Consider the following 27,980-nt stretch of genomic DNA (forward strand, 5'->3'; position numbering starts at 1 on the left):
ACGTAATTTCATAAAACATATGAGTTATTTCTGAAAATTCTGGGAAAACTGAGAATCATAGTGCAGAGCGAGAGAGGATGAAATTTGAGCGGACAAAAGTCTACGTCCACTTCACTTTAATTGTCAACAACAAAAATCTCTCCAATTTATAAAATCAGGTAACTTAATAAATCTATCAATAACATATGCCGCATTAATTTTTAAATAATTTTCTTCCAGAAAAATATGATGGCGTCGACACGCAAGGAAATTCCTATCGCTATTCGAGATCTTGTCATTCAGGACTGGAAGGGTGGACAAAAAGGGGGGCTGTCGCAGAGACAAATAGGGACCAAGTATAAATTAGCAAGGACAACCATCCAGACAATCATTAAGAACTTTAGAGCTAATGGTTCAGTCCAAAACAAGGTCAGAAGTGGTCGAAAACCGATTTTGGCTCACCGAGAAGTACGCCACGTGCTCAACAAAGTCAACGTTACACCCTCACTTAGTGCTCCAAAGCTATCTACCGAGATCAAGGAGATGTTCGGCAAACAGGTTAGTCCTATGACCATCCAAAGAACACTGAATAAGGGAAATTTGAAATCCCACAGAGCAGTCCGGAAGCCTCTTATTGTACCGAGGAATGCAACCAAACGAGTGAAGTTTGCCAGAGACCACATTTCCAAGCCACAAACATTCTGGGACATATTTTATGGACTGACGAGTCAAAGTTCAATGTCTTTGGGTCAGATGGGCGTCGTAGAGTGTGGAGATATCCAAAAGAAGCTTTGAATCCAAAAAATCTCAACCCCACAGTTAAGCACGGCGGCGGGTCGGTAATGGTGTGGGGATGCATGGCTTCAAGTGGGGCAGGAAAAATGGAATTTGTTGACGGAATTATGGACCAATACAAGTACCAGGGAATACTTGACCGTAATATCCAGGAATCTGTTCGAAAACTTGGACTTGGACGACGATTTGCCTTCCAACAAGACAACGATCCGAAACACTCTGCCACGTCCACCATGGAATACTTCAAGAAAAAAAAATTCCGAAGCTAGAATGACCTCCCCAATCTCCAGACTTGAATCCCATTGAGCATCTGTGCGACCACATTGAAAGAGAAATAAGAAAACAATCTTTTTCAGGAATTCCGGGCCTAAAATCCAGAATTCGTGAAGTTTGGGAAACCATTTCTGAAGATGTGACCAAGAATTTGGTAAACTCTATGACTCGACGCCTTGAAGCCGTCCTTAAAGCGAACGGAGGCCCAACCAAATATTAAAAATTAATTGTTATAACATTCCTTATAAATTACAGTTTTTTTTGTATGTTTTCTCTGACTGGACGTTGACTTTTGTCCATCCAATTGTTTTCATTTTGAATTAAAATACATCTCTGGCCTAAAATAAATTTTTTAGCGGAAAACTAATAATGTGCTATGAAATTACGTTAAATTTGTGAGAATTTGATATATCAATGATGAAAATTGGTTCAGTAGTTCAGTGACAATTTGAAAATGAAATTGACGCGACTATGTGGACGTAGACATCTGTCCGACACTGTATAAGGTTGGCAGGTAGGTTGAATTGCTAAAAGTGAAAAATTTCAAACATTAAAAAAATAAATGACATGAGTACGCCTCTTATGACCTTGAGCCACTAGGATTAGTCGTCATTTTTAAACTGTAACGTTGGAAGATATGTATATAACATTGGTAGATACAATGGATGGCTTATTGGGTTGGATTTATAAAATTTGCAAAAATTCACTAAAATGTTGTAAATACGACCCTGATTGGATGATAAGCTCGAGAAACCTAAATTTGTAATATATATTGTGTATAACATGGGTGGATACATTGGATGGCTTATTGGGTTGGATTTCCAAAATTTTGAAAAATTCGTAACAATGAAGTAAATACCCCCATGATTGAATTATAAGCTTGTATATAACTATGGTAGATACACTCACTGGTTTATTTTATTGGTCTTTTTTAGATGCTACTTTGTTGAAGGTAAATTTGCAACTGAATTGAAAATTTTTGTTTCACCCCGATTTATGCTAGCATTTCAATAAGAAACTTACACAGTATGATTTAAGTGTATATGTATGTATTATTAATGTACTCATATAAATGAATAGAAATCCAACCCCTTTCACAGGGTGAAAATAATACGTATTAGCAGTGTTTTAAATATAACATTGCAAGATATGTTGTATGGCTAAAGAAGACGAATGCCAGAAATAAATAAAAATTAAATGACGTAAATACGCCCCTGATTGGATAATACGTTCGAGGACCCTAAATTTGTAATATATCTTGTATATAGCATTAGTAGATATAGTGGATGGCTTATTGTATTGGATTTCCAAAATTTATAGAAATTCACAAAAATTACGTAAGCAAAAACACGATGCAATTGTTCATAATTATCTCTACTTTTAAACCAGAGAGCTACGGGAGACTTTCGCCCACATATCGAAGGTCTCAATATTAGCCTTCTCCGATTGTGTGAGCTGGTCCTACCCCTTAGGCTTATCTACCGGAAGTGAGATTAAGCAGAACTTTAGTCAGTTAAACCTGACTAGCATCATCGAAGTTGTTTTAATGCATACAGAGTGTACTTATATGCGAATCTTGAGGAATAACTACATATCAGTTTACTGTAGCGTTCAGAATGTCAAATTTATTATATTTGCGAAAATTTGCAAAAATTATTAAATTACTCAATATTTCTTAAATACATGCTGAATCGTTTGTAAAAACTAAGAAAATCAAATGACGTGAGTACGCCTTTATTTGGTTGGATTTCCAAAATTTGCAAAAAATCACAAAAATATCGTAAATACGGCCCTGATTGGATGAAAAGCTCGAGGAACCTAAATTTGTAATATATCTTTTGTATAACATTGGTGGATACATTGGATGGCTTATTTGGTTGGATTTCCAAAATTTGCAAAAATTCGTAACAATGACGTGAAAACGCCCATGATTTGATTATAAGCTTGTATATAACTATGGTAGACACAAAAATTTATAAAAATTGTTGAAATACGCCCCAGGATGGATGATAAGCTCGACTAATCTAAATTTGTAATATATTTTGTATGTAACGTGTGGATACAATTGATGGCTTATTGTGTTGAATTTCCAAAATTTGCAAGAATTCACAAAAAATGACTTGCATACGCCCCTGATTTGATGATAGGCTCGAGTAATCTAAATTTGTAATATATCTTGTATATAACATGTTTAGATACAATGGATGGCTTATTGTGTTGAATTTCTAAAATTTGAAAACATTCATAAAAAATTGCTCAAATACGCCCCTGGATTTATGATAAGCTCGAGGAACCCAAATAAGTAATATATATTGTATATTACATTGGTAGATACAATGGATGGCTTATCATGTTGGATTTGCAATTTTTTCAAAATTCGTAACAATGAGGTAAATACGCCCCCGATTTAAGCTAGCTTTTCAATAAGAAACTTACACATTATGATATAAAAAGTGTTTATATGTATTTTAGCATATAATTAATGTACAAAGAATAGTAATCCAACCCTTTCACAGGGTGAAAATAATACGCATTAGTAATATTTTTAAATATAACATTGCAAGATATGTTATCAGTCTAAAGAAGACGAATTTCAAAAATTTTCAAAAAATTTAAATGACGTGAGTACGCCCCTAATGGCTCGAGCCACCAAGTTCGCTATACGAAATTTACAAAACTTTTAAAAATCACGCTTATGTACGTATATTTAGATATGCAGTGGTCACTTCTTACGAGAAACTTTCACCTTGGACAAATAAATTGCTCAAGACGGACAACGGCCACTAATGATTAATGGAGGTCAGCGTGAATTTCTGAAAGTCCATGTATTGGATAATACTTGTATTTTGTAGATCCTACTTGCTAGGAGAGAAATTTGCAACTGAGAGGATAATAATTTGTTGGCCCCTATTTATGCTATTTTTTCTACTATATCTCAATATGATATTCATGTGTGTAAATGTATTTTAATCAATTGTATCCACACGTTACATACAAAATATATTACAAATTTAGATTAGTCGAGCTTATCATCCATCCTGGGGCGTATTTCAACAATTTTTATAAATTTTTGTGTCTACCATAGTTATATACAAGCTTATAATCAAATCATGGGCGTTTTCACGTCATTGTTACGAATTTTTGCAAATTTTGGAAATCCAACCAAATAAGCCATCCAATGTATCCACCAATGTTATACAAAAGATATATTACAAATTTAGGTTCCTCGAGCTTTTCATCCAATCAGGGCCGTATTTACGATATTTTTGTGATTTTTTGCAAATTTTGGAAATCCAACCAAATAAAGGCGTACTCACGTCATTTGATTTTCTTAGTTTTTACAAACGATTCAGCATGTATTTAAGAAATATTGAGTAATTTAATAATTTTTGCAAATTTTCGCAAATATAATAAATTTGACATTCTGAACGCTACAGTAAACTGATATGTAGTTATTCCTCAAGATTCGCATATAAGTACACTCTGTATGCATTAAAACAACTTCGATGATGCTAGTCAGGTTTAACTGACTAAAGTTCTGCTTAATCTCACTTCCGGTAGATAAGCCTAAGGGGTAGGACCAGCTCACACAATCGGAGAAGGCTAATATTGAGACCTTCGATATGTGGGCGAAAGTCTCCCGTAGCTCTCTGGTTTAAAAGTAGAGATAATTATGAACAATTGCATCGTGTTTTTGCTTACGTAATTTTTGTGAATTTCTATAAATTTTGGAAATCCAATACAATAAGCCATCCACTATATCTACTAATGCTATATACAAGATATATTACAAATTTAGGGTCCTCGAACGTATTATCCAATCAGGGGCGTATTTACGTCATTTAATTTTTATTTATTTCTGGCATTCGTCTTCTTTAGCCATACAACATATCTTGCAATGTTATATTTAAAACACTGCTAATACGTATTATTTTCACCCTGTGAAAGGGGTTGGATTTCTATTCATTTATATGAGTACATTAATAATACATACATATACACTTAAATCATACTGTGTAAGTTTCTTATTGAAATGCTAGCATAAATCGGGGTGAAACAAAAATTTTCAATTCAGTTGCAAATTTACCTTCAACAAAGTAGCATCTAAAAAAGACCAATAAAATAAACCAGTGAGTGTATCTACCATAGTTATATACAAGCTTATAATTCAATCATGGGGGTATTTACTTCATTGTTACGAATTTTTCAAAATTTTGGAAATCCAACCCAATAAGCCATCCAATGTATCCACCCATGTTATACACAATATATATTACAAATTTAGGTTTCTCGAGCTTATCATCCAATCAGGGTCGTATTTACAACATTTTAGTGAATTTTTGCAAATTTTATAAATCCAACCCAATAAGCCATCCATTGTATCTACCAATGTTATATACATATCTTCCAACGTTACAGTTTAAAAATGACGACTAATCCTAGTGGCTCAAGGTCATAAGAGGCGTACTCATGTCATTTATTTTTTTAATGTTTGAAATTTTTCACTTTTAGCAATTCAACCTACCTGCCAACCTTATACAGTGTCGGACAGATGTCTACGTCCACATAGTCGCGTCAATTTCATTTTCAAATTGTCACTGAACTACTGAACCAATTTTCATCATTGATATATCAAATTCTCACAAATTTAACGTAATTTCATAGCACATTATTAGTTTTCCGCTAAAAAATTTATTTTAGGCCAGAGATGTATTTTAATTCAAAATGAAAACAATTGGATGGACAAAAGTCAACGTCCAGTCAGAGAAAACATACAAAAAAAACTGTAATTTATAAGGAATGTTATAACAATTAATTTTTAATATTTGGTTGGGCCTCCGTTCGCTTTAAGGACGGCTTCAAGGCGTCGAGTCATAGAGTTTACCAAATTCTTGGTCACATCTTCAGAAATGGTTTCCCAAACTTCACGAATTCTGGATTTTAGGCCCGGAATTCCTGAAAAAGATTGTTTTCTTATTTCTCTTTCAATGTGGTCGCACAGATGCTCAATGGGATTCAAGTCTGGAGATTGGGGAGGTCATTCTAGCTTCGGAATTTTTTTTTCTTGAAGTATTCCATGGTGGACGTGGCAGAGTGTTTCGGATCGTTGTCTTGTTGGAAGGCAAATCGTCGTCCAAGTCCAAGTTTTCGAACAGATTCCTGGATATTACGGTCAAGTATTCCCTGGTACTTGTATTGGTCCATAATTCCGTCAACAAATTCCATTTTTCCTGCCCCACTTGAAGCCATGCATCCCCACACCATTACCGACCCGCCGCCGTGCTTAACTGTGGGGTTGAGATTTTTTGGATTCAAAGCTTCTTTTGGATATCTCCACACTCTACGACGCCCATCTGACCCAAAGACATTGAACTTTGACTCGTCAGTCCATAAAATATGTCCCAGAATGTTTGTGGCTTGGAAATGTGGTCTCTGGCAAACTTCACTCGTTTGGTTGCATTCCTCGGTACAATAAGAGGCTTCCGGACTGCTCTGTGGGATTTCAAATTTCCCTTATTCAGTGTTCTTTGGATGGTCATAGGACTAACCTGTTTGCCGAACATCTCCTTGATCTCGGTAGATAGCTTTGGAGCACTAAGTGAGGGTGTAACGTTGACTTTGTTGAGCACGTGGCGTACTTCTCGGTGAGCCAAAATCGGTTTTCGACCACTTCTGACCTTGTTTTGGACTGAACCATTAGCTCTAAAGTTCTTAATGATTGTCTGGATGGTTGTCCTTGCTAATTTATACTTGGTCCCTATTTGTCTCTGCGACAGCCCCCCTTTTTGTCCACCCTTCCAGTCCTGAATGACAAGATCTCGAATAGCGATAGGAATTTCCTTGCGTGTCGACGCCATCATATTTTTCTGGAAGAAAATTATTTAAAAATTAATGCGGCATATGTTATTGATAGATTTATTAAGTTACCTGATTTTATAAATTGGAGAGATTTTTGTTGTTGACAATTAAAGTGAAGTGGACGTAGACTTTTGTCCGCTCAAATTTCATCCTCTCTCGCTCTGCACTATGATTCTCAGTTTTCCCAGAATTTTCAGAAATAACTCATATGTTTTATGAAATTACGTTAAATTTGTGAGAATTTGATATATCAATGATGAAAATTGGTTCAGTAGTTCAGTGACAATTTGAAAATGAAATTGACGCGACTATGTGGACGTAGACATCTGTCCGACACTGTATTTAACAAACATTACTAATTTAGCGGCCTGGAAGCGTAAAGAGGGTGCTCATGTCACTTTTTTGTGATGTATGAACATCACGCAGAGTAAATTTCATCTTGGGAAAATACAATAAATAGCGGGAAAATAATTATTTTTGATTCAGTTGCAAATGAATGCTGGAAATATTAGGGGTATTTACTTCATCGTTATGAATTTTTTTCATATATCTGACCATTATTATAACTACACTGTCATAATCAAGTATTTGCAAAAATGTCCAATAAGTGCAGATTTCGCCGAGTGGTGCAAGCAGTGTAAATCAAGAATGTGTGACTTTTGTCATTTCTGCACAAACTCATATTTTTATTTGTGTCCTGGATATCAATGCGATTCATGTCTTTGTGAAAACTGCTTCTATCGACAGCCAAAGTGTTCCTTTTGTTACCAAAACTACGTTCTTTTATCAACTCCAAAGCAAGATAACATGCGTAATATTAAGTAGGGATACTCACATCATCTTAATGAAATAGTATTTTCACAAGTTTGGCATGAGTGCGTCAATTATAAGGGGTATTAAATAACATTAAATATCATTTAGAAAATTAAAAACCTTAATTTTTCCCAGGACCTTAACCATTGGATTCAAACATTGCCAAGATGATAAAAAAATTAGTTGTTCAGATTTGAAGTGCCAGTTGGAAAACGCTGCAACTTCTGAATCAGGGGGCGGCCGGCAGCCAATACATAAAGAAACTTACCTTCCGCTGCCAAAAACCAAATCAACGACGCCCAAAAAAATTGTACAAAAAATAAAAATAGCTCCATCCACAAGGATAACTACGTCTCCAGGGAAAAGAGAACTAGAAGCATCTCAGAACAAAGGAGTCACAATGTCAAGAAAACCAACAAAATCAAAAAAATAATCATATAACATTGTGTTAATTCAAAGTTGATTTTCGCCCTAAACATTTAATAACAGAAATGTACCACGTAATAAGAATATAATAAATAAATATGCAACTACCTATTTAACCGTTAAATTACAAAAACCGGCTTAAATTATTTAGCACAAAAGATGCATCTCACAAATTGCAATGTAATTTCAATTTCATACCATAATCTTAATTTGAGCATTTTTTTCATGGAAATAATATTTTTAATAAATTTCACCAAAAATAAAAATAGCTTGTTATTAATCCCTAAAGGTAATAACATCTCCGGCGAAAAGAGAACGAGAAGCACCTCCGAAAAAGGAGTCGCAAAGTCAAGAAAACAACAAAGCCCAAAAAGTAATCATGTTAATTCAAAGTTAATTCATAGACCTTTAACCCAAAATATTCGATACCAAAAACGCATCAAATAATCAAAATATAATAAATAAAATGCAACAATCTATGTTGACCGATAAATTGAAAAAAACTCGTTTAAATTATTTAGCATAAAAGATGCATCTCACAAATATCCTAATTTTGCAAGGGATTTTATTTCATGGTTAAAATATTGAAATTTCACAAGAAATTTTAATCTATGCACAAAATATCCAAATTTTGCAAGAGATTTTAGTTTATGCATAAAATTTCAAAATTTTCCAAGAAATATTAGTTTATGTATAAAATTTCCAAATTTTCCAAGAAATTTTAGTTTATGCATAAAATTTCCAAATTTTCCAAGAAATTTTAGTTTATACATAAAATATCCAAATCTTCCAAGAAATTTTAGTTGATGCATAAAATATCCAAATTTTCCAACTTTATCCATGAATGCTAATAGTAAGCATATATTTACAAAGCAACCTCGTTGTGCACTTATTTCATATAAGCACCCCAAATTCTTTATAGATTGGGTTGTCATTGATCTTGCCACCAGGTCAAACGTTCCCGAGGGGACGGGGAGGGAGAAGTCAAACAACGAACAAAATATTGCGATATTAGTTAATCACACAAACACTCTCTCACACGAACACACACACAAGCCATGTATGATCCATACGCACCCAGAACAACCTTGACCTGGTCCTTGACGGTCACTCCCACAGGTCACGCGAGTTTATACACGGATGACCTATGTATGACACGACCTTGGGGATCACGATCCATTTTACATATACTAATGCTGTGCTCAAATGAAGCATCACTATCACATCCATGCACGAGTTTGACATTACTTTTTGGCCTTGTGCCATATTTAAAACTGATGCCAGTGGCTGATAGACATTTATAAATTACTAGAGAATAAGCCCGTCTAACATCGATATTGAATATAATTTACGAGTTACATATAAATCTGTATCTATTTCGAATGATTCAAATTCAAATTGGTCATCTATGATTGATTGGCATCCATTCGAACCGGTTTATGCCACACGCTACAGTACCCAAAATGCCAGCTAAAACAATGGTTGATTGATTACCTTAAAACCTCCTCTACCCAAACACGTTGACATCTTTTTGTCCGCCGAGAGTCCCCCTCGAAGGGTGAATAAGCACACAAGGGACATCAAACTCTAACGTCTAAGCTCCACTTATAGTCGCCCTAAACAGGAGCACAGTGCAGCACACACGAACTGCACACGTTCACTCCTGTTCGACTCTGAGTGCCACCTTAAAACGGTGAACACCATTTCTATGCTCAATACCCACCACAAACACTTACAACCACCGCGCCCCGAAACACAACCGCCTCATCTAGATAAGCACACTCCGTTTGTAAGATGAGGCTCATTAACCCATTTATGTAACACGGTTATCGAGTTTCTCCGCCTTGCTATATATATTTCAGTCCCCGCCTACATAAGGATATATGCAAATCAATTACCCTACTTTCAATTCCGTCACGAACAAATTCCGTAACAAACAGAGATTCCCAATTATAATATAGATAACTAAATTTATAATCATCAATTGGTCATTGACAATGACAGATTGCTCCTGAGTTTGTATGAATCAACATAACCTAGAAAAATCAGATCATGTATGTATGATAAAAATCGTTCACAGAGGAATACTTTGCATGTCAATACCTTGAACTGGATTACCATTTTTTGCCTCCTTTATTATTCGTAACACAGATTTAATATTAACTTTAAGACAACACACGTAAACATTTTGCATCCAACATGTCCACAAAACTTTTATGGCGAGGTTTTGCCAATCATGCCAATCTCTTTCCTTTCGGAAGTTTGATCCCAATAGGATTAAATCCCAAAAAGCGAATCATGTCCTGCAACTCTGGGAAGAAAATTTGGGTCTGGGTTTTCATAAACTGCGCCAATTTCGTTACAGTTTTAATCGCGCCACTTTGTCTATTTCTTTTCAAAAAGTTTCCATCCAGCCTGGATAATTATTTTGTGACCATGGTAACCGTCTTGTTGACGTTAATATGTACGGGAATGGTAAACTACGTCAATCTTCTGATTTGGATGCATACCTCTGCAGCGGTTAAAGGATTCAATACCCTCGTGATTTTGGAGTCCACTTTAAAATCCGGTAACTAAAAAAATACCTCATCCTATTCTTTTCAGAAATTAATTATGTCAAGTATTTACAGAAAAGGAAATTGGCAAGACATCACGAACCCAAAAACCTGATCATCTCGGCCAAGTCGTTAGTAGATTAATCCAATTTCTCTCCATATTTGGCTATGTCCTAGCCATATTCTGCTTCTGGAACAATTTTGACAGCACATACTTTGTCCTACGGGAATTTTTCATACCAATCGACGGTAACACAATGCTAACCATGGTGACTTATCTGGTCCGGCTGATTATCTTTATCTGCTCTTGTACCGAACTAATGAGGACGTTATCATTTCTCGTAATCTACTTCATCTTTCCACTGCAAATCGTGGCTTATGCGCTACAACAATTTCAACAGAGTAGTGCCAACTTGACCTCAATTGCGGGAAATTCAAAATTGAGAACACTTTATGTCACTATGTCTCTTGGGATTGATTTGATCGCCACCGTTCAAGGTCACTCGACTAAAAACTTCTTACTTAAGGGAGGTAGAGAAAACTGTATTCTGAGCATTTTACTGTATTCTGACTGTAGATTATAATACATAATCAATTACAATCTACAGTCAGAATACAGTACAATGGTCAGAATACAGTACAATTGTCAGAATACAGTTTTCTCTACCTCCCTAATGTCCTTAGATTGAAATTATTATTTGGCACATCTATATAGGTCCGAGTACTGCTGTCCTGATGGCATTTGGTCAACTAGAAGTTGTCGTCTGTAGTATCGGAACAATACGGATGTGGGACATAATACCAATGCCGCTCTACCTGATTTGTCCAACGACGGCAGTAGCTGCCGTAACAATTGTATTATTGCTTCTCCCTAGGGCATCCCGTTGCTATGATGACAGCTCAAAATTGTTGAAAACCTGGACAAATGTTACCGCACGTGGTGCCGCTTATGAGAACCGTCTCCTGGATAAGCGAGTTTTGATGGAATATCGCGCCTGCCACAAGGCGATTATAGCTCTCAGGCCGTGCAAAATATTTGCAAATATTTCTGGAGTGAAGTTATTCATGGGGAAGAGGTCGACCAAGACGACGTTTTTGAGTTCTTGCGTTGATGCGATAGTTGATGGATTGGTAACGTCCATCACCATGAGGTAAGCCTAGGCGTGAGACATGCTGTGGACACGGCGATGCCGTGTTTTATCGCGTCGTGCCACAGCACCTCACAACTAGTGTCATCCCTCATCCCGGAAGAAGTCATCACCTCCGACACCACCCTGGAGGAGGCGGAGCGGGAATGGACCACTTTGGCGGACGGGGCGGAGAAACCCGCAGAAACTCTTTTGGGGTCCCAATCTGCTTGGGAATCCCCCCTTCAACTCCTCACCACTCAAAAACTCCGCGAACGGGCAACAGAACCAGCGGACAAGGCCCGCCTACTCGCCGCCATCCAGCCACACGCGGGGGCGTGGCTCAAAACACTTCCCTCCCCCCAACTTGGAACCCACCTCCCGAATGAAGCCTTCAGGGTCGCCACCGCTCTACGCCTCGGATGCGACATCTGCGTCCCCCACAAATGCCCCTGTGGCGAACAGGTCACCGCCAAGGGCTACCACGGCCTGAAATGCCGGAAGAGCGGGGGCCGCCATTCTCGACATGCAGCCGCCAACGATGTCATCGCCCGCGCCCTGAGATCGGCCGAAGTCCCCTGCATCCGTGAGCCGCCCGGCTGTGCAAGAGCCGACGGCAAGAAGCCGGACGGACTGACCATGGTCCCTTGGTCACGGGGAAGATCATTGGTCTGGGACTTCACGTGTGCCGACACGTTTGCCCCCTCCTACCTCCCAGCAACAAGTATTCGGCCGGGATCCGCCGCCGAGACGGCCCACAACGCCAAGATTCGGAAGTACGCCTTCCTCCAGGACCGCTTTCTATTCGTCCCCGTCGCCATGGAAACCACAGGGGTGTGGGCCAAGGAGGGGCTCCACCTCATCGAGGCCAGCGGCGAGAGGATCGCCTCAACTACGGGGGAAGGACGGGCCAAGTCTTTCCTCATTCAACCGGTCAGTGTCGCCATTCAACGCGGAAATATCGCCGCCATCCTCGGGACACTCCCCCCAGGGAAGGAACTGGAGGAAGTGTTCAATTTATAAAAATTTTTCAGGTTAGGGATCATTTTGTGACACCCCGGAGGGGTGAGCTTTTTTAGATGTATTTTGGTGTGAATTTCTACGATTTTTTTTACGATTATTGATACGGATTTAGTAGGTTGCCATGGACACGATTTAATTTAAACTATTATTTGAACTCTGCGAACAATACTTTACTATGGAAAATAACAATAAAAATTAATTAGCAAATTTCTATCTGCAGACATATTTAATACAAACAGGAAATGTCTTTCGTAGTTGTACTCCTGCAATTATTGCTTATGTACATATGTCTAGCCATTATTAATTACCCGTGGCAAAACGTATACATATATCAAGAAAATAACAGAAAATTAACCGATGGCTACTTGGGGTTTATCTATATTATAATTTCAAGATGTTGGTCCCGTAAGATCCCATGTTATAACTTTCCGTGACATCCCAGCATTCCGATTGGCTGCCCACATTTTGGATTAGCCAATCAGGGAGCAGCACTGGAATTTAAGAATGCTAATGATAATGATGATCTCTTTAGACTACAAAATCGTAAAATGTTAAAATCTTTAAATCTTTAAATCGTAAAATAGTAAAATCTTAAAATCGTAAAATCTTAAAATCGTTAAATCTTAATATCGTAAAATCTTAAAATCGTAAAATCGTAAAATCTTAAAATGTGAAAATCCTAAAATCGCAAAATCTTAAAATCGCAAAATGTTAAAATCTTTAAATCTTTAAATCGTAAAATAGTAAAATCTTAAAATCGTAAAATCTCAAAATCGTAAAATTCTAAAATCGTAAAATCTTAAAATGTGAAAATCCTAAAATCGGAAAATCTTAAAATGTTAAAATGTTAAAATCGTAAAATCTTAAAATGTTAAAAGCTTAAAATCGTAAAATCGTAAAATCTTAAAATCGTAAAATCTCAAAATCGTAAAATTTTAAAATCGTAAAATCTTAAAATGTGAAAATCCTTAAATCGGAAAATCTTAAAATGTTAAAAGCTTAAAATCGTAAAATCGTAAAATCAATAAAACCATAAAATCGTAAAACCATAAAAACTTATAAGTACAGCTTTGCGGAGCCCGACCCAGGGTTTGGAATACAAATTCAACAATTTGGCTTCATATTATGTACTATTATGCATCTTCATTGGTACCAGCATACCGAATTTCAACTCGATTGGACGATTTTGGATAATCTGTATGGGTCATCCTATAGGTTCCATTAAAGTAATTTTTGTTCAACTTCACATTCATATTCTATCATTAGACCCATTAACAACTTCTGTACCAAAGTTAGGCTTTATTAGATGATTTTGAAAAATCGGTATAGGTGACCCTACAGGGTTCATCCAAATGAAAATTTTTCCAATTTTAGATTCTTCTGTTAGGACCCATTAGTTACCTCTGTACCAAATTTCAGCCTTCTATGACTATTTTGAATATTCTGACCCTTGACCCACACCACTAAAATGACTCCCACCGGTCAACCACTTGACCGAGCAAGCCCATCTTCGAACTTGATTCCTAGCTTTGCATGTTCTAAGTGTAAGCCAAATTTCAAGTCGATCGGATAAGTTTAAAGAGAGCTATCGAAAGACGGAAGGACGGACGAACGGACGGACAGACGGACAACACGGGTACATAAGCCCTGGGTCGGGCAAAAAATGCTTAGCAACGTTAAATTAATTTGGTCGTATTGTCAATAAAGTTGCTTAACAACGTAGAAAAAATTCATAAGCAAGGTTTAACAAAATTCACTAGCAACTTTAAACAATTTCCTTTGCAAAGTTAAAAATCGGTTAGCAACGTTAAAATACTCTTTAGAAACGTAAACAAATTCCTTAGCAACGTTAAACCAATTACGTAACAGTGTAATAAGAATCCAACTAAAGAATTTTTTGACGTTGCTAAGGCTAAAATGTTACATAGCAACATGATTTCACGATTTTATAATTTTGCCATTTTACGGTTTTATGATTTTATAATTTTGTTATTTACGGTTTTATGGTTTTAGGGTTTTATGGTTTTACGGTTTTACAGTTTTATGGTTTTACGGTTTTACGGTTTTACGGTTTTATGGTTTTACGGTTTTATGGTTTTACGGTTTTATGGTTTTACGGTTTATGATTTTAAGGTTTTATAGTTTTACGATTTTACGATTTTATGGTTTTATGGTTTTACGATTTTGCAAGTTTACTATTTTCTATTTTTACAATTTAACAAATTTCGAATTATTGTATTGCATTTGGGTTTACACAAAAAATACAAATCTTATGGTCGTAAAATTGTTTCAAAGATTGTGATTATGTGAGAATGCCAACAAAAAATCAGAATACAGGAATGCCAGAGTAAGTCATAGCATGGGCGGACCAAGTCTTGGGAATCATAATATAGATGAAGTAAATTATATAATTAAATTAAGCATATGCATTAGTCTCGCCCGTCTTTAAGACGGGCTTAATAGCTAGTTTTTAAATAATTTTAAATACATTAGACTATTGCACAACAAAATGTTTTGTGACAAGCTAAGTTATGAGGGTTGGGACAAAATTTTCAAAGAACTATTAAATCTAAGTTCACAACTCAAATTTAGTTCTCTTATAGAAAACTTATTTATGTACATAACGTTAAGAATAGGTATATTAAAATCCATGTAACACCACTTAATTCGAGAGGACTTGTACTTAATCTTCTATTCGCAGAAAATAAGTTAATATCATTTCCAACGTAAATTGCTGCTCTTTACATCCGTATTTTGCCAACTCATCCCACTCCACAAACCTTCTGGTAACTTTACTTGATCAGAATGTCTGAGAAATTTTTTTTGTGAATCCATCAAACCATGAAGAAGCATTATATAATAGATAAACCCGTGAAGCAGGGTTTACCTTTGCGGTTTTGAGTGCAAAAACCGATTTTCCCAGGATAGGTGGGTAAAATGGCAAAAATTAATTTTGGTGTCCCAAACTGGAAGAGAAGCTTGCCCATGTATTCACTTATGTACGGTGGAAAATAATTTCCTTCCTAGATAATTACTATTTTCTGACTTCATATTTATCATCCCCATGAAATTTTTAGCCTTTTGGTAGGTAACAGATATGCACACTTTTAAACAGTTTTGATTATTTTTCCAATTTTCTCAAACGAATAAATATGTGCATGCTAATTATTAAATTGGTTTGTATAAGAACAATGTATTGATTAAATAATTTGAAATTTGTTGTAATTTATCCGAGTTTGTTCCATTTTATCAAATTTTAGTGGAAGAAATTAATGTTGACTTTAGGACTCTATAAAAGCAATGCATAACTTTGAGAGATAATTTCATAGAAAGTGTTTAGTCATGCAAAAACACAAGCTATCCGCGTTTGATCATTTTGGGCCATATTTTACCTATGTATGTGGTAGGTAGATAAAGGTGCTTGTCTTGTTTTTAGTGTAATGGTTCAATTGGTTTTTATCAAGTGAAATCATGACATGAAGTAAAAGAAAAGTAAGCCGAAATCACGACTCAACTTAACACCTTCACCAGCGTAAGTTGCATTGATGATTTTTACATTCCTCACTCAAGCACAACTTGAGATTGAAACATTTTGTGTTTGTACAAATAGAGATACATATGCATTCGTTCATACATCCCTACATGTCTGCAGAAAATTCCTTTGCAGTGACGATAGATTTGGTACATATGCATGATTTCCAAATTAATAATTTATTCAGAATATGTTTTAATATAAGATGGCAAAAAAACAACCTTTATTTTTACAACTGCAAGTCATTCTGTCTTTGAATTGATTACTTCGTACAGTGGACTTGGTTGTTGTGGGGAGATCGGGGTACATTATCGCCATTGGATAGGTGGGGTTCATATAAATAACTAGAGGCACATGAAATAACTATGGGGATAATGTCCGTGGGCACTGCGTCCATATTTAACAATACATAAGTCAGCGTCAGTCGTACTTGGGCCCATAAAATCACTTTATTTTACTTTATTCCCACGTAATCCTAAAAAAATATTAGAGTTGCACGTTTGGAGACATCAGTCCACGATTAGGATTGATTAAATGAACAGATACACATGGATTGATCTGCAAATTAATTGAATCGCAATGTCCCTTAAAAACTTTTCCATAGTTCTTTTAATCTACGCCACAGTGCGAGGAGATTTCCAAGTGAACCTCTTTAATGAAATGGGTTGCACGGGGGATGCGAACAGGATTCAAATCCCGCCAGAAAATTGGACTAATAATCCGTTCAAATGCACCGAGCTGAAGGGGGATAGGGCAAAATTTAAAACGAGATCGGTTTCCGTGGCGGGTAGTGATGGAGGAAATTCCTGCCAGGGAAAAGTGAGTATTTCCTCGAAACGCTATTGCGACACCACCGGCACCACTTTCAACATCAGCTGTTCCACAGTCTGTACCGATGTCGAACTATCCGTGATAAGCATATTGACGCCAACTTCAAATACGAAATCAAATTCTGACCTAAATTCAAACTTAAATTCAAATTCTAACCGAAGCCGGGCTTCCAGCGGTACTCCTTCGAGTACGCCTGCCCAGAGAGGTTCAACTCCGCGTGAGTGGGCATTGGAAACCTCCGTGTCCACCTCTTCTATTCAACGAGTTACGAATGTTAAGTTGGTGGTGGGAGTCGGTAGCCCATCCCTGCTGGAAGTTAGTTTATTTTCGGCATCAAACTGTGGTGGATCGGTGAATCGTGTCTTGATAAGAACGAATTGGGAAAATCCGAATAGCTTACAGTGCACCGTGCTGGGCGGGCAGAGTGAGAACTTTTATACCAGATCAGTGCAAACTGGGAACTGTGACGGATTTTGGATCTCCTTCCATCCGACCAAGCTGTGCACGATAACCAGTAACTCGACAAATTTTCAATTAGCGTGTGGAACCTGCGCCAATGTGGAGTTAAATGTGAAGAGTGTATTGGTGGTGGGTGGGCGGAACGTGGGCAGCGGTAGTAGTAGAAGTGAGGAAACAACGCCCCGACCTAGACAACGCCCATCGCCACAACAATTACCGGTTTGTTTGTTGGTTTACCATTATTTCATATGTCATTAGTCGTGTTAGTTCAAAATTACCCTGATCTGCCACGGTGGCACAGTTGACTAACAACTATGTAACTTCCAGGTACCATTAATTGGAAATGTGGATCTGCACACTTCAGATATTCCTCCCGGTGAAAACGGAAACAGCGGTAGTGCGGGTATCCTACAGCATCGCTTTCACATCTCATACAACTCACTAGCCCCAGACGGAGTGACGGTGGGTCATGTCCTAACCATCAACAACCGTTTCCCCGGGCCCATCCTCTATGTGACGGAGGGGGACACGATGGTAGTGGAAGTGACGAACGGGATACAAGACGGGCAAAACATGACCCTCCACTGGCACGGGATCCATCAGAAGGGTACCCCGTTCCAGGATGGGCCTTCATTCGTCACCCAGTGTCCCATTAGGGCTGGCGGGACTCAAACTTACCGATTCCATCTACGTCAGACAGGGACGTATTGGTACCACTCGCATGTGGGGTCACAGTACACGGAAGGATTGTGGGGGGCCCTTGTAGTGCAGGGTGGGCGAAAGATTTACAACTACGATGCGGAATTCACCATTACGTTGAATGACTGGTATCACACGTCGGCCAAAGAGAATGAGCAGTGGTTCCTGACAAGCCGTTCTGGAGGATTCCCGCCCTATCCGTACTCCGTCTTAATGAACGGGTTGGGCAGTACGGTTGTGAATTTACGAGTAAACCCTGCTCAGCAGAGAAACAGCAGAGGCCCGTGTTCAAGCTGAATCCGGGAAGGATTTATCGTCTCAGATTGATTAACACGAGTGCCTGGACTTCTTTTAATTTCGCAATTGACGGGCCCAAGCTGCTCCCCATTGAGGTGGACGGGGTGGATGTCATGGTTTCCCAGCAGTTTTACGGGAGTGATGATCCCGATTCGGTTTTTATCGGTTGGTCTTAGTTTTCAGTCAGGCAGATTAAGATAGATTTCAGATCGTTGGAATCCTAATTTTTTTCCTTCTAGGTCCTGGTCAGCGATATTCCTTCCTACTTAAAAAAGTCGGGGGTGTGAGCTTCAACAAACACGTGATACGAGCCATCCTCCGGGAAGATCTGATTGGCAGTCCGCCCCACAACATTAACGAAAACGCTGCCGCTCTTAATCCACTCGTGACGGGGTTAATTGTCTACACAAATGATGAACGTTATCGTGAAATCACGATTGTTCCCATGGATGTGGAGCCTTTCGACTACACTTCCTACATTGTAAGGTCCCTGATCCGGAACTATATTCAGGTTAATGACTCACATTTGGTTCCACACGACCGGAAGCTGGCGCCCCAGAGGACGGATAGGGAGTATGTCGTCACCGTAGTGAGAACGACCGACTCGAACAATGTTCATCACGTTGCATTCAACAATTCCGCTTTCTCCCTGCCACATGATAGGCCTCTGTTGATAAGCATGATGCGGAATGACCCACTACCGGCGAGCTCTTTCCCGCTCTACATCGAACACAACGAAGTGGTCCAGTTGGTCGTTAATAATCCTTCGTTTGGTTTGCATCCGATGCATCTTCATGGCCATACTTTTTGGGTTATGGGAGCTGGTAGGTTAAAAAAATTAAAACAGGAGGTAGGTTCTAGGGAATTTTTACAAGTTTTGTGTTAAATTTTCGTGTATAGGAGAACCAGGAGAGGGTGACTACTCGCCTGAAAGACATAAGCTGAATCGAAACGGCATCAGAAGGGATACTGTGATGGTACAAGAGTTTAGCTGGTTGGTTATTAAATTTATCGCTGATAACCCGGGCGTGTGGGCGTTCCATTGTCATATTGATTGGCATAATTTAGCCGGAATGGCGCTCACTTTTGTTGAAGCACCGGATGTAGCCAGGGCCAAGCTAAAAGTGCCGGCTGAAACAAAGAGGGTTTGTAGGCAGCATGGTATTATAATTTAAGTCTAACCGATATTCGTTAAAGTTACTGTAGTTTTTAATTCTAATTATGTAAATTTTAGTATTTTCTATGGAACTGCTTACCTAATAGTAACTGTATTGCGATTAAATATGTACAATCAGTTGAATCAGTACTAGTTATACAATTGATTAAATAAGGGATTAACTCATAAAGTCATTAAATTAGATTAATTCCCAGCGCTTGAGAATTTGGTCGACCAACAAATGCTCGTGATCAGTAAATTAGCAACAAATTAGTTAAATTAGTTCTGTATTTACAATGCTTCATGAAAAATCCCCAAACTTTAAGTTGTTTGTAAGTATTTATTGCAGCTTGCAAACTATACAAAACTACCAAATAATTACTAAAACGAGAAAAATCATTTTTGATTACATTTTACATATTTGAAACAATACTCTTGATATAGTTAAACCGCATCGACAATACAGATGTAATTGTTTTTTTAACTGTACAAGCCTTATTTGATTTATCAAAAAAGAAAATTCGCAAATTTTTATTAATTGATGCTGATGTCAATCAAACCATACTTATCCCATCAATATTCCCTTTAAACAGTAGCAGTACAAACTTTCTCTTGTGCCTTTTTATGTTCTTATGGTCCATTGAATAAGTTCGAAATGTTTGCCAGCTTTCAATTATTCCTGATTCGATTATTCTGGATATTTTTTCAATTATCCTTATATCTCTCAGGTTAAATAATTGCCACCCGTTATATCTTTTTACAATGGTGTGTCCCCCATAGAAATAGAATAAAGGCCATCACTTATTTCCATGTATTGGTTTTTTAATTTATCCTTCCGATCTACCACAGCCATATTGTTGTAATTAATATGACTCATTAAAAAAACTCTTTTAACACATCAGCCTTATTATTATTGGTCAAATACCATTGAATATGACCATAAGGGTCTCAAGTTAAGATTTTCAAATAAATCCTTAACGCAAGCCGGATACAACACTCCTCACAACCTTTCTAACAATCTTCATCGGCTCTCTATTTAAATACGTGGTATACAAATGTAACAAAATTTCTACAGTTCCCCCAGCTACACAAATTCCACAACAAATTCCCCAAACTCGCAAAGTTGTAGCAAATTTGGAACTAAAGTCGAGTTTCTCTAACGCACTTACTGTTGGTCTAGTCCAATTTGCATAATACGTAAACAACTTGTTCGGTCTCAGTTTAGCAAACCAGTCCTCCCACCATTTATATATTCCTGAAACCTGGAGTGAGTTAACCTTATTTGCAACAAAATTAGACTTCGACCTTTGTCGTAGTTGAATAGAATACCGCATTAGAAGGAAATCTTCATCAGATCCTGCCATAAAGACAGTTCCGTCCGTGTTGTCGTTTAGGAATGGAATTATTCGCTTAATATTTTCTCTTGCATCAACGTAAGCAAATTTCCCGCAACTGGATAAATTCGAATATATGTCGGCTGGCCATTTGTAGTGCAAACCCTTCCAGATCCGAGGTATCCCAGTGTCACCTTCACTCGCATACAGTGCGACGGCAAACCGTTTATGTCCCAACAGCCGGAAAGACTTACCTACATACTCACGTGCTGCAGCGAGTGCACGAGAGAATTCCAAATTTCTAATATATTCAAATGGTGTGCCGTTTGCATATATTTCCAAAAATATTTTTTCGTGAGGCGGAATGGGAAAGAAGAATTGGAATCCGTGTTCTTCCAACTCGTAGGTATGCGCCCAGGTAAGACTTCGCTTGCACGGTAGAATAATTTCCGTTGTGAATACGTCTTTGTAGAACGAAGTTAACGCAATACTGGACACGACCCATAACCAAAATATATTGTGGATTTTTTTCGGTGAAAGAGTTGCTTTCATAAGTTCGGAAACCGATATTTCCAATGGTACGGCAAAACCTATAATAACTATGTTAAAATTTAACACTTCATCTGAACTTTGCAGAATCCAGGACATCGCCATAAATGAAAATGCCGTAGTAACAATTGAAATCCATATGTATATATCAAAGGGATCGATGAAAACGGAATAAGACTTTCCGCGTTCAACTCCATAGCATGATAGAAAATTATATGACCGGCTTTCGACAATTATGTGTTGTTCACCGCTGGAAAGATATCGCATTGGTTCTGGTTCGTTATAAAAATATGCATATTGCTCATTCACCAGTAGCGTAACATTAAACATTATCTCGGAGAATATCGTGTAAGCCACAAAATCATGAAATGACTCAGACTTGTTTGCCACAATAATCCAATTAGTGTGTTGTTGTTTTGAAAAGTATATCTCTTGCATTTTAATGAATGATTTCCTGTACATGAGTTTAAAGTTAGTATACACCATCCAGTTCAGGTTAGTCCAATAAAATTTGTTTAAACGGTTTGAAATGCTGTCCGACATATCTTTAAGGGATTGAAAACATTCAGTCTTAAAATTGCAACTTATTTTTGTATAAACTTTTCCTAATCTATTGAATACTTGGGACGGTATTGTGCCACTCTGTTGCCTGTAGTAAGGACTTACATGATGAAACGTTAAAGTTTCAGTAACAAAATAAATCTCATACATAGCCCAGTAACTAATATGCAATGCTTGTAATTACTGGTAGATTAGATGACTACCTTGATTCACCTGGATATTGAAGCTTATCCAAAGTAATTGCATATAGCACGCAGATTTCATGTGAAATATGGGAATTGATAATAAATCCTTTATCCTTGGAATCTTTTTGCCGTTCTTACTGTCCAATATGTTGGTGAAGACATACGTCCAACAGTATTGCGTTGGATGTTTTCGTCGTATGAATGAAACCCGCTTATGGCGAGTTTTCATATCTTTCGGAAACTCCAGGATTGCGTAATATATCAGTAAAGGATGTACGGGAATGATGGGATTAACCGGCTTAGTGGTCAATATCAATGCTAAGGTACAATGCGAAAAAATATCGTGAACTGAGTTGAATAAGTTTAACTTTACAAGACCAGGATCCATTATTTAGATTATATTATACGATATTAGATTATATTTTATATAGATTTCAAAGGCAAATCTAAAATAAAAACAAAACCGGAAATGCATACACAAAAATTTTCTGTGTACACTAGTTTTCGAAGTAAGGTTAATATTAGTATGCAAAATAAAGTCGTACTTTCTTTCGCTGCAGTATTTTGGTTAGTTATTTAAATGGCCAATATTTTGACAGTGAGTTGTAAAACTACAAAATAATATATATTAGAAAGCCGTGTGTTATGTTGGGTAGGGTAAAATGAGTGACGGAGTTTGTACATTAATACTTTGTCTGTATTCATGAGTGGTGATTAAAAAATCAATGAGCAGTGGCTTTTACGTCCTTTTATGTTTTTAGAAATTAAGACATTCTCAAGTATGATGGATATTTCCGTGAACTCGATTTACTGCCAAACAATCGAAAACGAATTTATGTTTTGAATATACACTTCATATTGTCGTTTAAGTATTTCGATATGTCTATTGCATTAATTCAAGTACTTTTGTTTCAATGGGTACCAAGCAATATTATGGACAAGCGAATAAGCCCGCGTAACACCGGGCTACAGAATGTAATTAAGGCGTAATTTACGAAAGTAAGTTATACATCTATGTATGTCCATCAATAGATTCTTAAAGCAATAAACTTTTACCTCTATATTTTCCACGCAACACTTTCCCTACTTCCATACCATCTACCAACGAAGGAAAGGGCAGCCTTTCTCTTTCCCTACCTGCATGCCCAACCTCGGATTATTTACTTTTTTTGGGGACAATTGAGATATTTGCGTTATAGGTGCGAGATTTGAACGTTGTTTTCATTCACTTGGACGGAATTACGTGCGCGTTCTCTCAATTTTGAAAAAAATCAACCACTCCCATTACAACTGCACAGCCGTTACATACAACAAACTGGGGCGCAACCCCTTATAGTCCCCACGTTACCAGTGACCTCCCTTATGGTCCCCACGATTCGCCAAAAAAATTTCGGTGGCGTGGCGCCATAGGTGACTTATGCTAGCGTGGTAAAGTAAAAGTTTAAAGTAGACCGATTTGACGGATCAAATAACGTGTTTGAGAGGAAGATTTCTTAAGGACCTGCGTGTCTTACATGAATAATCATAAATGGAATTAAAAGTATTTATAGTATTCGCAACTTCTGAAGCATCGCATGATAGACGGTATGATATATGTACGTATGATTGGACGCAAATAAATATAATTGATTTTTGTGGGGCAAACCTAGTAACTTAAGGCAAAACTTTTGCAAACTTTACTTGATACATTTTTGGTGCTCTGATTTTGGGCTGGGTTGTTTTGTCCAATTTTTTAGGCCTACCTCTCCCCCGTTTTGGTAACATTGGTTGTGGTGGAGTTGAACAAATATTGTCTGAAGATTGGAGCTTATCTACGGGTTGGAGCTTATCTACAGGATGGAGTTTATCAGCTTGGAGTGCAGCCATTCGTGGGTTGTCCACAAGGATGTCGTCATCCAGGATGAGGTGTAGCGTTCCGGGAGATAGACTGGATTCCAGGTCTTGATGAGTAAAGTCAACTATGGGTGATGTCATGGCTTCTTGTAATTCCTCAGCTTCATTTTGGGCACCTGGATCGTTTTCATTCTGTGAATCGAATGAAACGACAGGGTCTGGACTGCCGTTTTGCATAAGGATGCGTCACCTTGGTTCTATAGATTAAAAAAAGTCAACCCTATCAAGAATTCAAAATTATTTGCCAATCGAGCTAATTCCAAAGTGTTCTATGTCCACCCTGTATTTTGTATTGTATTTAGCTATAATTAAGTACAATGGGGCACGGATGTAGAACATTTTATAATTAGTAGGACGAAGTATTACCTAATGAAATTTTTTGATGTTCAGTTGGATGGATTTGAGATGTGTCAGATATTTCCTAGAAATACAATGAAGACGTATTACGCCACATTTTTTAATAACAGATTTGTTTTATAAAGTATGTGCACGCACCTCGAGCTGTGAATGGCCTTACTTAACCGACCAATATTCCATCGCTGGAGGAGCGAGGTGATGTTATTAAAGTAGAAATCGATGTAGGACTGAAGCTGAAAGTGTAGCTGGACCAGTATATGAGATGAGTGAACGACCATTAAATGATATCACGCGTCATGTCAAGAATGTCGGCACGATATCATTTTGGTTTGGCATACCCAACGTCAAAATGAAGCTATTACAATAATTGCAAGAATTGGTAAAAAATTTTGCAGGATGATGAAATATGTTTTAACTTTTTCTGGATGTTAGTGTAAGAATTTTTTTTGTTAAACATTCATACTGCGTGATCCCATCCGAGTTATCATGTATTCAAGCACAGATAGAGTCGGTTAATGATTTATTTAAGGCATATGTGTAATATTTAACGGTTAAATTGTATGTAGGTATAAGGATGTTATATGTATCTTGTGAAGTGGTAGTGATAGGTACATTAGATAAGTCTGCGTTAGTGGTTTTTGTAATGCTGAGTTTAACTCAAGATATTGCATATTTAGTAAAAGTTTTACTACATATGCAAGTTTTACTGTAAAACTAAACCTTGATGGCTAAGCCGAATTAATTTAACCCATACTGCAGATGTACATAATTGATACAAGAAAGTGATTTGGAATTTATCATATGCAAAATAAATTACCTAGCCTAACTAACCCTTTATCCTCCTTTTCTGAGAAGTATTATATTTTAAAGCTTTTTTTGTTCAGGTTTGGACAAATTATTTTTCGTAACGTATTTAGTTGAATAGGAACATTTGTTGACTGAATTTCAATTTAGAGTTATCTTTATTACAGATATAATTTATAATTACGGTTGGAATTCCCTGATGTAATACCAATTGTAATTATTAGGATGTTATCATATGTATCAGTGATATGATTTTGTATTATGTGATTATTCATCAATTAATTGAAAACTTTGTATTAGGTTTTAAAATTGTTAAATCTACGTAGTAATGGGAATTAAAAAGGCAAGAAAGGGCTTGAGAGCATTTAATTTTTTCATACCCATGTTTCCGAGACCATTTTTTCCGTACCTTTTTTCCGGTTACCTTAAATATTAGGCCATAGGAAAGAGGTGGATTTATCCAAAAGAGTTAAAAATAGTAGCATCACCCTCGCCACTTCTTGGAAACCTGGGGAAAGGAATTATTAACACATCTCCACTAAGGGACCATCTTGAATGTTAAAAGTAGTGACTTTATTCTTCAGTGCATCCTCACTCCTTTAGCAAACTGCTTCTCTCTCCTCTCACATATGAGAAAGCAATAAATTGGATTTTAAGAAATCTCTGGGATAAAACAAAAATGCTGGACAAGGTTTTACAGCTAGCTGGTGTAATTGCCATGCTGATAACACCGCCCGCATTCTCGTACACGTTGGGAGGATGGTTGCAGGAAGAGCGGGAATTCAAAGTTTGGATGTTCAGTAAGTATGGAATTTTACTCATAGATAAGGCCCTTACCTATGGCCCCTTATCATACGGGGCCATCCGTAGATTACGCAAGACAAGAGGGGGGAGGGTATCGTGAGGTGCGTTATTCTCTAATTGACACCAGATGTTAAGAATGTGCTTAACTACGTTACAAGGGTGTATGGATGGATGGCAGAGGAAAATAAATATCAATTTTTTCGTTACATAATTTGCGAGCGGCCCTTCAATAAATCATTTTTGAATAATACGGTTTCAAATGGTTAATTGATTTTCTTCAGTTTGTACCTAACTACCGCATTATGTAAGAATTATTTGTTTCTAAGTGGTTTGCATTTGTTTCCACGAAATTCAAATTTCTTGTCCTTTGAAAATTTTGACTATGGAAGTTGTACATAGTTCCCCCACTAGATTAATATGTAAGACTTATGATTAGACAAGTTCTTGTGAAGTGTGACAATTTATTGACAATTTAGTCTCCTTGTTTTGAAATGAGGAAGATTGTGCGAGTGAGGATAATAATAATTAGGAGGAGGAGGAGGATACTCACTGTACGTAGCTAGTAGTTGATGTTCGGATTAGGGCCAAAGGGGGTGTGTCGACGTTTCGAACTTCGTTCTTCGTCAGGACGGGAAGAATTTTATGGTGACTTCACACCGGGATGCCAATGAGTGGAATGTGGGGAAAGGAGAGAGTAAAGGAAAACCGTCACGTGGCGGTTTTGAAATGTTAACTACATAATTGTTGTTATAAATAATTCATTTTCAGATGCGACCGTTCGTGAAACTAGCTTCATCGCGGATATCCATGACATAGAATACTTTCCATATGACGATTGGAGGTTGGTGGGGCAGAGAGAGATTAATGTGACCAGATATTCCTCTGCATCCGTTGTAATCGTCTTTAAAAATAAAGAACCCCTACCGGCGACTGCGGTTATTTTAAATGAAACCACAATCCTTGCACCTGGAGTGGAATATGATGGGTACGTAAATTTATTGATGTGTTACTTAAATTAACCGAGGAAAGCTATTACCACCCATAAATAGATGACACTCTGTCACATGGTACCAATTGTAGAAATGATTTGTCACTAGTGGCCGGTGAGATGAAACAATCTCGTCTCATCATGAGATCAGATGAGATGAGATGCGACGGCGATAAATGGATGAGACAACATGTGTTGAGGGAGCAGACCTACTACCCGTAGATAAGTCCTCACTTAAAAATTGCCGAGTGGAATGCGGTGTATGACTTTAAAACTCTTCTCGTGACTTATGATTCTTGCGATTCTTTACTTTAAAATCAAAGCTGGAACTAGTAAAGCCAATTACATTTACTAAACCACTTTATTTAATTAGAATCAATTAATTCGTTGGAACATTAATTTTACATGACTTCTCATGACCAACTCAAACCCAAGAATAATCCATACAATTATTCACTCACACAGCAACAGAAAAAATAGTGGCCCAAGCCCAAGAGAACCGGAAAACTCAAAATCACGAGGTTATGAGACACTCAATTACAATACAAAGAAATAAAGGCATTTTCATACAACTACAAAATATCATTACTTATGAAACCTTATACTAAATTCTACATCCTCCACCTTTTCTTTCGTGAGGAAACGAACAAAAGAAAACCAGATAATTTTATACAAATACAT

The 27,980-nt window shown here is 37.3% G+C and overlaps 2 protein-coding genes across 2 annotated transcripts; one reads left to right on the forward strand and one right to left on the reverse strand.

Annotated features, from left to right (window-relative positions):
* The first annotated feature begins 17,898 nt into the window (after positions 1–17,898).
* On the forward strand, positions 17,899–20,019 carry LOC118433027 (iron transport multicopper oxidase fetC-like). Its single transcript, XM_035844570.1, has 2 exons — positions 17,899–18,833; positions 18,908–20,019. Exons 1-2 carry the CDS (start codon positions 18,782–18,784, stop codon positions 19,552–19,554), a joined length of 699 nt encoding a protein of 232 aa, XP_035700463.1. The 5' UTR covers positions 17,899–18,781; the 3' UTR covers positions 19,555–20,019.
* Positions 20,020–20,150: 131 nt separating this feature from the next.
* LOC110861271 lies at positions 20,151–24,936 on the reverse strand. Its single transcript, XM_035844568.1, has 3 exons — positions 24,842–24,936; positions 24,713–24,767; positions 20,151–24,543 (listed from the first exon to the last, which is right to left on the reverse strand). Exon 3 carries the CDS (start codon positions 22,416–22,418, stop codon positions 20,799–20,801), a length of 1,620 nt encoding a protein of 539 aa, XP_035700461.1. The 5' UTR covers positions 22,419–24,543; positions 24,713–24,767; positions 24,842–24,936; the 3' UTR covers positions 20,151–20,798.
* Positions 24,937–27,980: the final 3,044 nt, after the last annotated feature.

The sequence above is a fragment of the Folsomia candida genome, unplaced genomic scaffold, assembly GCF_002217175.1.
Source record: "Folsomia candida strain VU population unplaced genomic scaffold, ASM221717v1 Fcan01_Sc039, whole genome shotgun sequence".
NCBI classification, from domain to species: Eukaryota; Metazoa; Arthropoda; class Collembola; order Entomobryomorpha; family Isotomidae; genus Folsomia; species Folsomia candida.